The sequence below is a fragment of the Diplotaxodon limnothrissa genome, linkage group LG22, assembly GCF_057381915.1.
Source record: "Diplotaxodon limnothrissa isolate DT_005_m linkage group LG22, D_limnothrissa_male_GT1.1, whole genome shotgun sequence".
NCBI classification, from domain to species: domain Eukaryota; kingdom Metazoa; phylum Chordata; class Actinopteri; order Cichliformes; family Cichlidae; genus Diplotaxodon; species Diplotaxodon limnothrissa.
Genome location: NC_140616.1, coordinates 9,255,427 through 9,269,248, shown reverse-complemented (window position 1 = coordinate 9,269,248; position 13,822 = coordinate 9,255,427). Strand labels below are relative to the sequence as shown.

Sequence of the window (13,822 nt, the reverse complement as noted above, 5' to 3'; positions counted from 1 at the left end):
ACCTTTCATACCAGCTGACAGCATGCCAAAAAGTGGCTCCAAACACTATCAACTCTTTTACAGAACAGAGTTTCAACATATTGTAAATGATGTAAATGATGATGTGGAGGCAGGTTTACTGAAAAAGCTGGGAGATGGATGTGCTTTCAGCTCTGTATGTATACTAAAGTAAAAGTATCTTGGCACATGACATATTTGAACAAGCTAAACAGATAGTGGATGGATGAGCGACAATAACACTAGATTTGGCAGCTAGATGCAGAGAAATATCTAAAACATTCGTGTCTGTGACAAATCAGCAGGTTAGCTGAACTTGCTTTACAACACAAAAGAAAAAAGTAGAAACCAAGCTAGTGGATTTAAAACACTTGACCAGCTTTTGAAAAGAAACTATGAACGAACGAACTTACAGTGAAATTTACATTCAAAAAGGTTCCAGCAGCAACTCTAACAAGATAAAATAAAACACACACACGACAACAAAGGTAATTTAAAACCTCAGAAACAAGTTTTGCAGTGTTTCAAAAACAAATTCCAATTTAGAGGGAAAATCCAGATCTCCCACACTTTTAGTAAAAAAGAAAAACCACTAGAAACAATGTACAAATGTAAGATTGCTGTTTTTATTTTACTCTTTAACCAAGTCTCTTTATTAAACCATTTATAGCTTAGTTTTTATAATTACATATTGAATAAATACAATTCTATTCTAAATCTATTTCTAGAAATCCTAAAGTGAACTGAACTATAACACCTATATAGAAAAACTGTCTTTCTGCTCACACTTAACAGTAATATTTAGGCTACTAACAGGCTGGAGTAATAAAACACAATTAAAAAGCACACAAACAGATTTGGTTTAGCTTATGAAACTATTCCTGCTTCAAACAGAATGAAAAATTAAAGCTGTATGCAATTTTTTTTCTAACGTAATTTATACATTAGCCACAACACTAAAACCTTTAGCAGATTTTGTATTTGCTGAGAACACCCATAAACCTACAAACCACCAAACGCTCTCACAGCTCCTGTGTTGGTAACCCAGCAGGTCTGAGAGGCTTTGACAGCATGAGGCACATAATTAGGCAAGTGGTGTTAATGTTGTGGCTGACTAGTGTTTGTATAGTTACAGTACAGTATTTGTGGTTGTAAGAAGCCACTGTGGGAGCATCTTTGTGTAAACACTGGACTGAGCTGAGTGCTCATCAGGTATTTCATTTGACACTTCAGTTAAAAATGTATCCAGAAATCCCCTTTATTACAATATAAACACTGTCTGTATGTTTATGCTTGAATGTAAAAGTACACTTAGTGTAAATACAAGTTTATTATTGCAAGTTTCTTGTTTCATGTACGATTTTAGAATCTGTACTTTGAAGCCACAGAAGGGAATGGTTCACTTCAGACATGTTTGCACTAGTGGGAATATTCGCATTTGCAGAGGTGATATTGTCCTATGTGCACATTGGACTATGAAGCTACAAGTTGGAGACCAGCTAATGTCTGATCTTAATTTGTCAATCATTTATGTTCTTAAGTGCACTTTGGCTGGGAAAACTTCAGAGTTTTAGTGCACATTGGAAAACTATTTTAGTGCACTAAGCCTGCAGAAAAAAACTGCAGCACAAATCTGAGAAACAGAAACAGATGCTTCATTCAGTAAAAAGCCAAACATCACAGATGAGGGGGCTCGGCACCGTTTGTGCCGTGAGGGTTTCGGAGGACTCTTTGATCTGTGTAAAAATTAGTGGCGTGGCAGGCCATGCGTTTGTTGACAAGTGTAGAGGACGGGGTGCTGTCCTGGATGGAAAAGTCTCTAAAGGACACTTCTGCATCAGGCAGATCACTGGGCAGTCCGGGCTCCCTCCCCAGAGGTCTCCACAGTTTAGGGTGGAAACAGCAGTAGTACAGAGTTTTAAAAAGCAGCCCCAGGAGGTAAGTGAGAGGTAGAGAGATGAGAAGTGGGAGGACGAACGCATCAGTCTGGACCAGGTCTCTGTAGCACCACCAGGTCACCAGCAGGATCACCCCATCTATGGTCATGAAGGAATGGTAGATTAGACTCCTGCCACGGGTCTGACCCTCAGCCACGTTAAACCAGCTGAAGTACCAGATGAGCCCCACGGTGGACCGGTACAGCCACTCCCCACCCACGCTGTCCATGAAGTTTGTCCTCTGTTGCCACGCCCACAGCACAAAGACGAACCACAGCATCAGAAAATGGGCGGCGATGTATCCAGGAAGGACAGAGGAGAACAGGGCGAGTGCCACCACCCGTGGAGCGATTAGCAGCAGATTCCACAGGAAATAGATTAAGGAGGACCCCCATCCCTGCTTGGCTTTCTCTATGAGGAAGGCACGCAGGCAGCGGTGGTAATCCACTACCATCCAGGCTATGGAGGTGGTTGAAGCAGCAATACTTACAACTGAAAAACAGAAGTCAAACCAAGAGGAAGTGAACAAGTGCACAACTGTGATGTTTGCTTGCTGTTCACAGAGAGAGAACTCACACTGAACTGTCCTGGCCTTGTTGGTGCGAAGTATGACGTGGATCATCAGGGTGAGCTGAGGTGCGCTCTCACAGAAGGTCTCGATAAGACGGAGCATGCTCAGGTCATGTGTCAGGTAAACGGCATACTCTGACCCTTCCTCTTTCCTCCACCAGACTCTAAAGCCCTGACGTATGGCGGAGATGTGTCTGAGTGCGGATGGGAGAGCAGCGTGAGAAAATGACACAGCAATGAACAAACCAAACTCATGGAAATAATCGGGTGTGATTCATTAGGAGAGGTCAAAAACAGTGTGACTGAGCTTTTCATACCTCATTAATTCATTTTTATGCAGTCAGTTGTGCTCAGACTTACTGGATTTACAACTTACCACACCTGACACTGACATTTGTACATGGCTTGAGGTGTTTTAAAGAAAAATATATGGTTTCATTTTTGATTAAAAAATAAAGAAAGTGAAAAAACTATGCTAAGGAAACTTTCACAACAAACAGGCAGAGGCCTTAGCTGTTGAAACACTTATTGAGAAACAGATTCAGTGATGAATTCGGAGTGATTACATGAAATGACCTTACTAACACTTAACAGATGTGTTTTACATTTACTTAGTTCCTAAAGCTAAAACCCGGGATGTTTTACTGTTTTAAATTATTAGCACCCTGAGTTTATTTATCATTGCCAAACTTTAAAATGTTCAAAACAGGTACTACTATACCATAACACCTTTATTCATAAAGTACTTTAAAATAAACCGGGGTTCACAAAGTGCTGTACATATAAAATAGCATAAACAGAAAATAAAATCAAACATTAAAAAAAAATAGAGAATTAGAGAAAACAGAAAAATGGAGCCAACCTTTCAAAAGGTGCCAGAGGCTTCAGCAAATAAATATGTTTTAATACGAGTCTTAAACTCAAAAGGAGAAGACGCGCATCCGAACAATCAAGCAGCTGCATTACCCCGATGTTTATCAAATTAAATTTTTATTTCAGTTTTAAATTTATGGACTGTGCACTGTTGCTGTTCAAACATGAAAAACCTAGTGTTAAAGCTAAAATAAAACTGCTTTAACCTTGCCACACTTCCATAAAATCCTGCCATTTAGTCTTCTCCTTACGGTGACAGCTGAGAGTTGGGAACTCTGCGTTAAAGCACCTGCGGGTTTACCTAAAGAGGAAGCCCAGTTGTAGAACATGCAGCAGGCAAGACAACTTCACTCTGTCCCCGAAGAGCACGCTTTTCGCCCCAGTGTGTTCGCTGAAGCCCGGCAGCTCTCGGTCGTACTTGAACCAGAACCAGCTGAACATCTGGACCACGACGGACGACAGGACCATGAGGCCAACCAGGACTCCGAACCAGAAGAAGTCTCCTCGGCAGTAAAACTCAGTGGCCACCCAAACATCGGAGCCCCAGTCTACGAGAAAAGTGCACACTCCGATCACGGAGAAGACGAAGTCGGTCCAGGAGTACTTTGAAAAAGTTCCGCGCTCCATGGCTGAGCCTCCCTCTCTCAGCAGCTAGCTGTCCACTCGAGCTACCTGTTTCTGAGAAGCTAACCTTCAGCTAACGTCGTGTACCGTTATTTTCCTCCCAAAGTGGCTCCACAGTCTTCTTCACCACGATGAAGAGAGGTTGCAGAGGGTTTGACATTTTGAGCTCCAGTAAATTAATGTTACGCCCCAAGACAAATAAATTACGTTTAAAAACTAAAAAATACTTCCAAAGAGAAGAACGGGTGTGTTTGTGTGATTGTTGGCCACGCCCACCGCGGCTCATGCAGGTTTTAAACGCATCACAACAGTCAGAGCACCGCTTTCCGACATTCGCCATTTTTATTTCAGGCATGAGGCTAGCAGTTTCAGAGAATTTCCAGCAACGGCCTCCTAATTGCAGTACTCTTGGGCCACAAAAAATACTTGTTTCTTATACACTCTCACAAAGTTTCTGTAGTTGTTTAACTACGCTTTTAATGTCTATTTGTTGTTTGTAGTCCGGTGCCATCAAGGAGTGCGTCTTGTCGCAAATCCTTAACTGGCCGATCTCCCACTGTTGTACCTTTGCGTGAATTGCACCCGATAGTTTCAGTGTTTTAAACAAAGCTTGTCATAGCTGTGTATGCTTGTGGATTTATTTGCGTACTTAGAAATCCGATTACATACACAGTGATCTGAATAGTCACACACAGATTTTAATATGCACACAAAAACTGAGATAGACATTCGCACAAATAGTTCTGGTTCAATAATAACCCCACAATGTCTGTGATAACTAGGAATGGAAACTCCTATCCAACGGTGGCTCTGGTCTAACTGTAAAAAGTTATTTTCATTCATTCTTAAAATCGCCTAATCGCACGATATATTTTCTAAAAACTAAAGTTAAAAAAACTAAGACAACCCCCCTTTTAGCCGTGGCCTATCATATCAAAGGAGGGCCTTATGTATGGCGGCAGTCTCACGCCTGCGCTGTAGCCGCTTGGTTGTTGTCGGGTTTGTCGTTTCGGCAGCACGCTCGGAAGAGGCAGCAGCATGTCGCGGGTGTATATCGGAAGGTTGAGCTACAGAGCCAGAGAGAAGGACGTAGAGAGGTTCTTTAAAGGCTACGGGAAGATACTCGAAGTCGACTTGAAAAACGGGTAACGATGCTGTGAATTAATCGTGTTTAACATGGAAATTGGTGCTTGAAGGGCCGCGTACGGCCTTGTTGAATCCAAAGCGGGTCAGACTTGCTAATGCTAATATAGCTACTCTACACCAAATTTCGCTTTTCCCGTTATTACGCGTGTTTTTTTTCCCTAAAGTACGCCTTCGTTTTACACGAGTGCTTGTTTTATCGATGTAAAGGATGTAAAGGTCAAGCTAAATTTTCCCATCTTTATTGTTGGTTATTGTTTGCGTTAGCGCCAAATCGCTAGCGAGCTAATGTTGGACGTGGCAAAGTCAAAGGCGGCTGTGTGCATTACAAGCAAACGGTCTGCTGCAGCTGTAACTTCACCCACCGTTATATTTTTAACGCAATATGAAACTGTAGGGGGAATAGTTTCAACCGTATGCATAGCCTTCCTTTACGTTAAATATCTCTTTGCAGTCGTACTGGCGCTAATCTGAACAAATTAACGTGTAGGGCCGCTAAAATCTAAGGCTCCAACCGGATGGTTTTATTGTCTCTATAATATGATTGAATAGTCTGTAAAGTTCGATTACTTGGTCTGTATGTGTCACAAAGCTGTGGAAAAATACCCACTGATGGCTGAGATATAAAATTTACAAAAATGCACAACAAAAATTTGTATTTGTTCACATTTGAGGAAGTAAAATGGTGTATTGAGAAATTTATGCGTTACAACAGCCAACAATATTAAATGAGAGGTATAATAAAAAATTGGTTCAAGGAAGTCGAATAGCTTAATAAAATGTAGTAATTCAATAATAATATATAAAAACATAAAAAAAAACATATAAAAAGCTTGATAACATGAAAATGTTTAGAAAAAAACAATAGGAAAAAGGTTAAAATTTATATTACTAAAATAAAATAAATCATCCAAGTTAAAAAAAAAAAAAAAAACAACACACACACAACTTGTCAGTAAAAAAAAAAAACTAAACAGGAGCAAAACTTAAGTAAAATTTGCATAAAGTATTATATCATAAAACACAGATAACAGTAAAAGATGTAAAATGTTGGATTTAAAGTAGGGCTGCTCAATTAATCGAATTTTAATCACGATTACGATCTGGGCTTTCAACGATCATTAAAAATGACTGAGCCGATTATTAGCCCCTCCCTCATTTATCCGCGACACCTTAAAGGCCGGTCCGTGAAAATATTGTCGGGCATAAACCGTCCGTGGCGCAAAAAAGGTTGGAGACCGCTGATTAAGAGGACCCGAGGGAAGCTCGGAAAGCTAAGCAGAAGTTATTTGGAGAGTGACTGCTGTTGGTTGAAAAGAGAGTTAAAAAAAAAACTTAAGTGGTGTTGCACACTATTTTATATTATTTTTTAAAGTCATTGTTAACCCTTTAAAGCCGGTCAGAGCAGCACGCTCCGTTTTGCGTAACTATTTTTAAATCCCCATAGAACCTGAACCGTGTAAGCTAGCGCAATAATTTGTTTTGCATATGAAACCGGAGGAGTTGTACTTACATCTGATGCCATCAGCTTGTCCTCGGTCACGGTTTCGTTCCACATATAGCTTTGCAAAAATTGCATAAAAAGCGCTTGCAGGAACAAAAACATAATATTCCAGAAACACGCTTTGCCGTTCCTATCAGCTGTTCGTAACACTTCCCACAGTGAAATGATGCACATGCTGTTTTCTTTGCAAATTTGCATCATAGGATTGTTTTTTGTTTTTCCTGCAGTATATAAAAATTGCTGTATCTCCAAAATAAAACTATGAAGACACTCAAAATAAATTTCCTGTGGTGGGAAACTATTTTTTGCAACTTTATTGTATTTAAAGTTTTGAGGGATAAGCCTCTTAAATTTCTCCAAGTAGAAATATATGTAAACAAAACAAAAGCGATTTTCAATTTTTTTTGTAGTTTATTGCACTTTTTTGCAATTTATGTAATTACTATGGACTTAATGCATACATATTATTAAAATATGGGCTATAACAGTTGTATTGATGTATAGCAACTTGAAATGCTCCCACAAATGGCACTACAGCATGTAAAAAAAATAATATAAGCTCTGGTGGACTTGGTTCTATAGTAGGTCTTAAAGGGTTAAATAAATATCGTCAAATAATCGTGATCTCAATTTCAGTGAAAATAATCGTGATTATCATTTTTGCCATAATCGAGCAGCCCTAATTTAAAGGACAATAATAATTTATCCTGCTCAGTTACCTGCTGCCATCAGTAAACTTGTTACATTGCTGCAACTCTGCTGTAAAGTCCTTTCTTCTTTTTATTTAAACATGTTTCATTTCCATCTGCAGGTATGGGTTCGTTGAATTCGACGACCCCCGTGATGCTGATGATGCAGTATATGACCTAAACGGCAAAGAGCTGTGTGGAGAGAGGGTCATTGTGGAGCACACCAGGGGACCACGTCGTGATGGAGGCTATGGTGGTGGTGGTGGTGGTGGAGGAGGAGGTGGAGGAGGAGGTGGAGGAGGAGGAGGGCGGAGTAAGTGTCCAGCGGTGTATTTCCCGTATTTCACGTGAATAATAATTTATAAGAAATCTCATTTATTTCAGGGAATTCTTAAATTTCATGGGGGGCAGAACTGGTCCTTGGTGGCTAAAGTGCATTCAGTTTATATCATAATTTCATGGTGGAAACTGACAGAGGTGGTTTTTCTGTAGCTGGTTCTTAGAATTGGGTGGAGTGAGGTGAAGCTGGTTTGTTCTCTATTAATTCAATTTTCGTTTCTGGGTCACACCTTCACAGTAGTTTCATCACAGTTCACCTTTGTTGCAATCTCAATGAGCATTCCTGGTTTCTAGTGGTGTTTTTGAATTGGGGAAATCTTACTCATGTACTACTTAACAGTTGCTTCTGCGATGCAGTCCCTGACAGATGGCGGCATCTTTCTTTCTGTGATGGAAAGCTGGAAACAGGCAAGGTGGAACCTAAGAAAGAAAATGGCGCTGCTCTGCTGTCTAAAGTGAACATTTAACAGTTTAACCACAATTTGGCATGTTATCACGGACTGATTAAGCTTTTCAAATCAGGATTTGACCAATATCTGGTCCTTGTGTCTGGTAGGTGTATCCCCGATACCTCTAGATCGTTCTTTGAGAACCAAAGGGGAATTATTCCTGCTAAGCCGCTGACCTCATTTTCTTTGTTTTGGTCGTTGAGACACTCCCACCCGTCCACATTTCACTATTGTTCTGGCTTGAGTGAGCCTTCTAGGTTTCTAGTGGTCTCTTAGCCTGCGAGTACATCTGAGTTTCTGGATAGAGCAGTAATTTGGTTTTGAATTGCTTTGCTATACATCACTTCACAGCTTCTACTCAGAAAAGAACAGCAGGCGTGGGAGGAGGTGTCGTAACGTGATTAAATCTGTGTGCACCAGAGCCACCAATGACTTCTTCAAATATCTTGGGTTTCCATGTGATGGATTTGAAACTAACAATACATGTGAATGTGTGATGATGCAGGAATTGGCTTACTAATTAAAACAGTATAAATGTATTGATTGAGCATTGTAGAGTAACTATTTGACTGTCAAATATCTTGTAATCTATTGATGTCTTATTCCGTTTTTATTTCATTTAAAGTGATTGTCAATTTAAAGGTAAAGATTTAACAAAGAACCTCAATGTTTTAATTGAAAGAGTCCTTTGCTGACTGCCTGCCCCTATTGCTGGCCATGGTGTCCCCCCTTTCCAAGAGTGTGGTTTGACCATTCTGGGCCCCTGGGCAGACCAAAAAAGGGAGCCATTGTGAATGAAGACCGCTTTTCCCATTAGGCCCAGGCCGGGTGGTGAGGATGCCATGGGGTTAGGAACAGATGTGGGTTCAGCTCTTATAGGTGCCTGAAAAAAAACAACATGTTTTGTATCAGTGAAATGTTTTTAGATAGGATAGATTAGACACTTGATTTAGTTCAACGTAAGTACTTCCTCCTTCAGTTATTAATTTGATTTTTATTGCTTTTTTCTTTTCTTTTTTCTTATTAAAATAGGCCTGTTGAGCATCAACCAAAATTTAATATCCATAGGGTTTTTTTTTCTTCTTGTTGGCTTAAAAATTTAAAGAAAGAGTAATAGAAAGAAATAATTAGGGTCTTTTTAGGAATTAATAGCTTTTTCTCTTTTTTTCAGCCTTTTTGCTTTTTCCCTATTTTGTTTTCTTTCCCAAGAGATTATTGATATATTTTAATAGTGTGTAGCTGGAAGTTTAGTATGACTGCACCATCCCGGTTGCTTTCCAGTCCTCATTGTTCCTTCTGTTTCCTTGTTACCCTGAAAGGTGGATATGGACGCTGGGGAGGAAGAGACAGATATGGTCCACCTATACGGACAGATTATCGGCTTATTGTTGAGAATCTTTCCAGCCGCTGTAGCTGGCAAGACTTAAAGGTATGTTTTTGCTTAATTCACCCTCCTCTCTCATATTAAATACTTATTGTGAAGGAAGTAGGGCTTACAGTCCTGATTTAAAAAAAATAAATAAATAAAAATTGAAGTGAACCATTATTTCAGCGTTTTAACATTTCCCATAGTGAGATTTTCCCCGTCTTTTTCTTTTTTTTAAATTTTTTTTTTTCCTTATTTTACCCAACTTTAAGAACGTTGCATTAGATTTTGATTTTTGTTTTTATTGTGGCCACATGATTATATAAACATTCATAAAGCACAACACACCCATTCTGATCAGGTTGTCCATAAGGGAAGATGTAATATGAATCCATGATTCAGAAGCTCTCATGGATTTTATGTAAAATATTTACATGCAGTTTGGTCAGAGCCTCCAGTGGACACATTCTCATGATCTCATCTGTTTCCTCTCCTTGGTAGGACTACATGAGGCAGGCGGGTGAAGTGACTTACGCTGACACCCACAAGGGCCGGAAGAATGAGGGGGTGATCGAGTTCAGGCTCTACTCTGATATGAAGAGGGCCCTGGAGAAGCTCGACGGCACAGAGGTGAACGGCAGAAAGATCCGGCTCATTGAGGACCGTCCTGGTGCCAGGCGCCGCCGCTCGTATTCTCGTAGCCGCAGCCGTTCCAGGTAAAAAAGGCACTGTTGTTTGGTATTATATTAGGAATTGCATGCTGCTGCAGTCGGATCCAAGATCGATAAATGGTATAATATTTTGTCAGGTCTCGCTCCAGGAGCCGCAGGTCTCGTAAGAGCCGCAGCCGCAGTGAGAGCAGCAGTCGCAGCCGCTCCCGCTCCAGGTGAGAAAAACTTTATTTTGCTGTTTTGTCCAGAAACTGATAGATGTTCGATCGATTTGTCCTCTCACTAGCTGCCTTGAGACAGCTTGAGACTTTGTATCCAGTTCAGTTCATTTGTTTTTATAAGTATGTTACAGGAAACGTGTTACGCTCATTTATAGCTTTCATATTCGTAGACTCTACTAGAGTTACTTTGCATGATTCAAATCAAGGCTTATCTTTCTTTCTTATCCTCTTTGTTGTGACTTATTACTTCATCCTGTCTGTAAGAAGCCGTTATAGCTCCTGTGCTCACAGCCAGAGCCGTGAGACTGAGATTGCCATATTAGGATAGATCTCTCGTTCTCACTGTAGAGGAAAGCTAGCTGAAAATAAGGGGTTGCGTTTACTTCTATCCTGACTTCATTAATACAGACTTTGTTTAAATATGACCATCCGTTACTGAAATCGTGGGTGTATATATAAAAATAAGGAATGCATAATGGGTTTAATAATACATGTACAAAAATGTAAATAAATCTTCAGGTCAAACTTTCAGTCTTTGTCATAAGACGATGACATCGCGCATTGGTTTGTAAAGTCGTGCTTAGCTGCAAACGGAGCGTTTTCAGGACTGCAACTGCAATTAGGACTGCATGCTGCCTGGCTAATCCTTTGTCATTAACAATAACAAAGGATGAGCAGATCCTGAATAATCCTCCTTTGTGATTTCTGATTCTTAGTTACTAAATATGACTGAGCGCATAAATTGATCATAAGTGTTTACTGAGGTTAGCGCTGAGGGCTGTCTTACTGTAGACTTCTATAGGGCAAGAAGTCTTTTATTTATTTTTTTTGTATGGTGGCCTTTAAAAAGCATGAAGACTACGTACTTTCTCTTTACTGTCTTCAGACAGGATGTAGAAATTTCTGTTTAAATTATGTCTCTCAGATGCTTTTAAAGCTGCTCACAATCATTCCATTTTTGTGTTGCGGAACATCGAAACAGAGAAAACAGACCTTAGAAAAACCCCTAAAATTCTAGTAATTTTACCCAGCTGTTCAGTGCTTTATGTTAATGAGAATTTTGGTGGATGGGTTGGTGCAATAAGACTTGGTTTGTCTTTTGTCCACAGAGCTGCTTCTCGCTCCCGCAGCCGATCTCGTAGCAAGAAGAATAAGGGAAAGGGCAAGAAGGAGGAGGAGGAGCGCAGCAACGGCGCTCAGAAGAACAAGGATCGCAGCCGGAGCCGCAGCCCCAAGAGTAAAAAGAGCAAGAAAGAGGGGAAAAAGGGCAAGAAGGGGGAGTCCAGGTCCAGGTCTCGCTCTCGTTCTCGCTCCAGGTCTCGCTCTAGATCTCGTTCTGCATCTGGAGCTAAGGATCAGTCAAGGAAATCTGTCTCAAAGGGCCGGGAGGAGCCCAAGAGCGATGACGAGGGCGGCGAGCCTGAGCGAGGCTCACGCTCTCGTTCTCGTTCCCGTTCTCAGTCTCCTGAGGAGTCCAAATCCAGAGCCAGGTCTAAATCAAAGTCCAAATCCCGTTCCCCCTCACCTGCCAAAGCCCGCTCCCGTTCCCGCTCCGCCTCCAGATCGGAGTCCCGCTCTAAATCCCGCTCCCAGTCTCGTTCTCGTTCCCGTTCCCGCTCTTAGTTCAGATTTTGGACTGTTTGTCACAAGCCCTCCTCCCAGTGTCTCCCTCCTGCCCTCTATTTACATTCCCCGTGCCCGACAACACTATCCTCACCTCCTGTTTTTTGATAAGTAGCTGTAGAATACCAGGCGCTCATGCTCGATGTCTCTTATGCACATGCTACTCCATTTCATTTGCCCTTTACCAACATACGTTTTCATTAGTGGTGTTTGTAACAATAACAACAGGGTGCAATGTCAGTTTTATAAGTTCAAGCGAAGGTATGGTATTTGTCTTAGCCTTTTTTAATCAAATGTAGAAGCATACTGTTTTTGTCGATATGCTGGTTGGGAACACCTTCCCCACTTTTGTGAAATCCTTGTAATCTTTGTTTCACATTAAAAAAAAAAAAAAGCTTGTTCTGGACTTGTTAGTCATGTTTATGTTGGTAATAAATTCGGTGTGTGAGGGAAGCAGGTTGGCTCTTTTATTTATTTATTTTTTTTTTTTGCATGATGGTGTAAATATCACTGGGGTGAGTTTGTGTTTCTTTGTTTGCTCAGAAAACAGTTGGAACAGTTTTTAGAAAATGTTTTTGGGTTTTTTTTGTTTTGTTATCCTATGTTAACATAGGATTAATTAAAAAAAAAAAAAAAAAACCAACAACTCATAAGGCAGTTTTATCTGTTTTTAAAAAGCCAAAGATGTGTTTTGTAAAGTAAAAGGCTGGTTTGACTGCTGGCAGGCTTCAGTTTCATAATGTAAATTCCTCTCAAACTCAGCTGATTACACGTTTTCGTCTAATAAACAATTAGTGGGTACATTTTTATTCACGCCAAGCTTAATATTACATTTAAATTTATAAAACTGATTCAAGCCACCTGTTTTCCACGTGACAGAAATTTAAGTAGGATAAATCAAAGAACCCTGTTACCGTGATTCCTTGGATGACATGATTCACGATACACTTAATATTTAATCATTTGTCTAAGACTTACTTTGAAGGTAGAACTGTAATTTGTCAGTAAGATCGCTGAAACAACAATTTAGTCCTTAGGCTCTGATTTTATCCATGATGTGAGAAGAAGAAAACATGCAGTACAAAGTCCCAATTTTTACTTTGTGTGTTTCACATCTTACAAAGCCATCCACTCCGTCTACCCTTTGGCTGACATCCCTGAGTTAAACTATAGCTGCTGGCAGAATTGGTCAAGTCAGTTTTCCTTAGGTTTCCAATGTGTATCTGCATGTGAGCCATAACAGGAGCTGGCTAAATAAATACTCTTCGCACACAGGAAAGAGAGTGTTTGAGAATACACTAAGAATTATCAGAGTTCATAGAAGGAAAAACTGAGGTGACTCGGATCATAAGAATATTTTCCATTTTATGGCATAAAGTTTGGATATGTTCAGTGACAGATTCTCAACGTTGGGGTGTGAGGACTAGAAGGGTTTGGTTTACAAGACCTGTGCTGCCAAATGGTATGGGGACTGTAATTAATTTTAGATCAGTTTAATAGTTATTTGCACTACTGAGCACTCAAAACAAAAGTTATAGATTCCCATGATCAAGTTGCTTGTGCATGTGTGGCAGAAGGCTGTGTGCGTGAACCAGAGCAAGGTCAAGAAACAAAAGCCCTCACAGATGTTGCCTCAGATGCAGAAAACTAGATAACAGGTTAGAGGGAGGGAGGCAGGTGTATCGGTCCATCCCAATGTGAAGCTCCAGCTGAGGGAGGAGAGGAAGAGCAGAACTTTGCTACGTAAACAACGGCCGCTTCTCAATAGTTTTGACCAATCAGATAAACGCACATTCTCTATAAATCTCTCTCCCAG

At 40.4% G+C, this 13,822-nt stretch overlaps 2 protein-coding genes across 3 annotated transcripts; one reads left to right on the top strand and one right to left on the bottom strand.

The window, feature by feature from the left end:
- Positions 1-1,674: 1,674 nt before the first annotated feature.
- On the bottom strand, positions 1,675-4,011 carry LOC146609396 (XK-related protein 8-like). The gene is made up of 3 exons (XM_085346430.1): positions 3,679-4,011; positions 2,511-2,698; positions 1,675-2,426 (listed from the first exon to the last, which is right to left on the bottom strand). Exons 1-3 carry the CDS (start codon positions 4,002-4,004, stop codon positions 1,675-1,677), a joined length of 1,266 nt encoding a protein of 421 aa, XP_085202556.1. The 5' UTR covers positions 4,005-4,011.
- Positions 4,012-5,012: 1,001 nt separating this feature from the next.
- Positions 5,013-12,453, top strand: srsf4 (serine and arginine rich splicing factor 4). 2 transcript variants are annotated; one of them, XM_085345841.1, is made up of 6 exons: positions 5,013-5,146; positions 7,460-7,597; positions 9,428-9,554; positions 9,993-10,207; positions 10,300-10,377; positions 11,493-12,453. In XM_085345841.1, the coding sequence occupies exons 1-6, from the start codon at positions 5,040-5,042 to the stop codon at positions 12,004-12,006; spliced, it is 1,179 nt and encodes a 392-aa protein (XP_085201967.1). In that variant the 5' UTR covers positions 5,013-5,039; the 3' UTR covers positions 12,007-12,453. The 2 variants fall into 2 exon arrangements, with proteins under 2 accessions (XP_085201967.1, XP_085201966.1); XM_085345840.1 differs by lacking the exons at positions 5,013-5,146; positions 7,460-7,597 and adding an exon at positions 7,700-9,004 and having other exon boundaries at positions 9,445-9,554.
- Positions 12,454-13,822: the final 1,369 nt, after the last annotated feature.

What these genes read in the sequence shown, in the direction of transcription:
- LOC146609396 (XM_085346430.1), bottom strand. Translation starts at nt 4,004, where the DNA reads ATGGAGCGCGGAACTTTTTCAAAGTACTCCTGGACCGACTTCGTCTTC. An exon ending in CAACTGGGCTTCCTCTTTAG is followed by an intron (nt 2,699 to 3,678) that starts GTAAACCCGCAG and finishes ATCCGCACTCAG; the next exon opens with ACACATCTCCGCCATACGTC. An exon ending in CAAGGCCAGGACAGTTCAGT is followed by an intron (nt 2,427 to 2,510) that starts GTGAGTTCTCTC and finishes TCTGTTTTTCAG; the next exon opens with TTGTAAGTATTGCTGCTTCA.
- srsf4 (XM_085345841.1), top strand. Translation starts at nt 5,040, where the DNA reads ATGTCGCGGGTGTATATCGGAAGGTTGAGCTACAGAGCCAGAGAGAAG. An exon ending in GATGGAGGCTATGGTGGTGG is followed by an intron (nt 7,598 to 9,427) that starts TGGTGGTGGTGG and finishes TTCCTTCTGTTT; the next exon opens with CCTTGTTACCCTGAAAGGTG. An exon ending in GTAGCTGGCAAGACTTAAAG is followed by an intron (nt 9,555 to 9,992) that starts GTATGTTTTTGC and finishes TCTCCTTGGTAG; the next exon opens with GACTACATGAGGCAGGCGGG.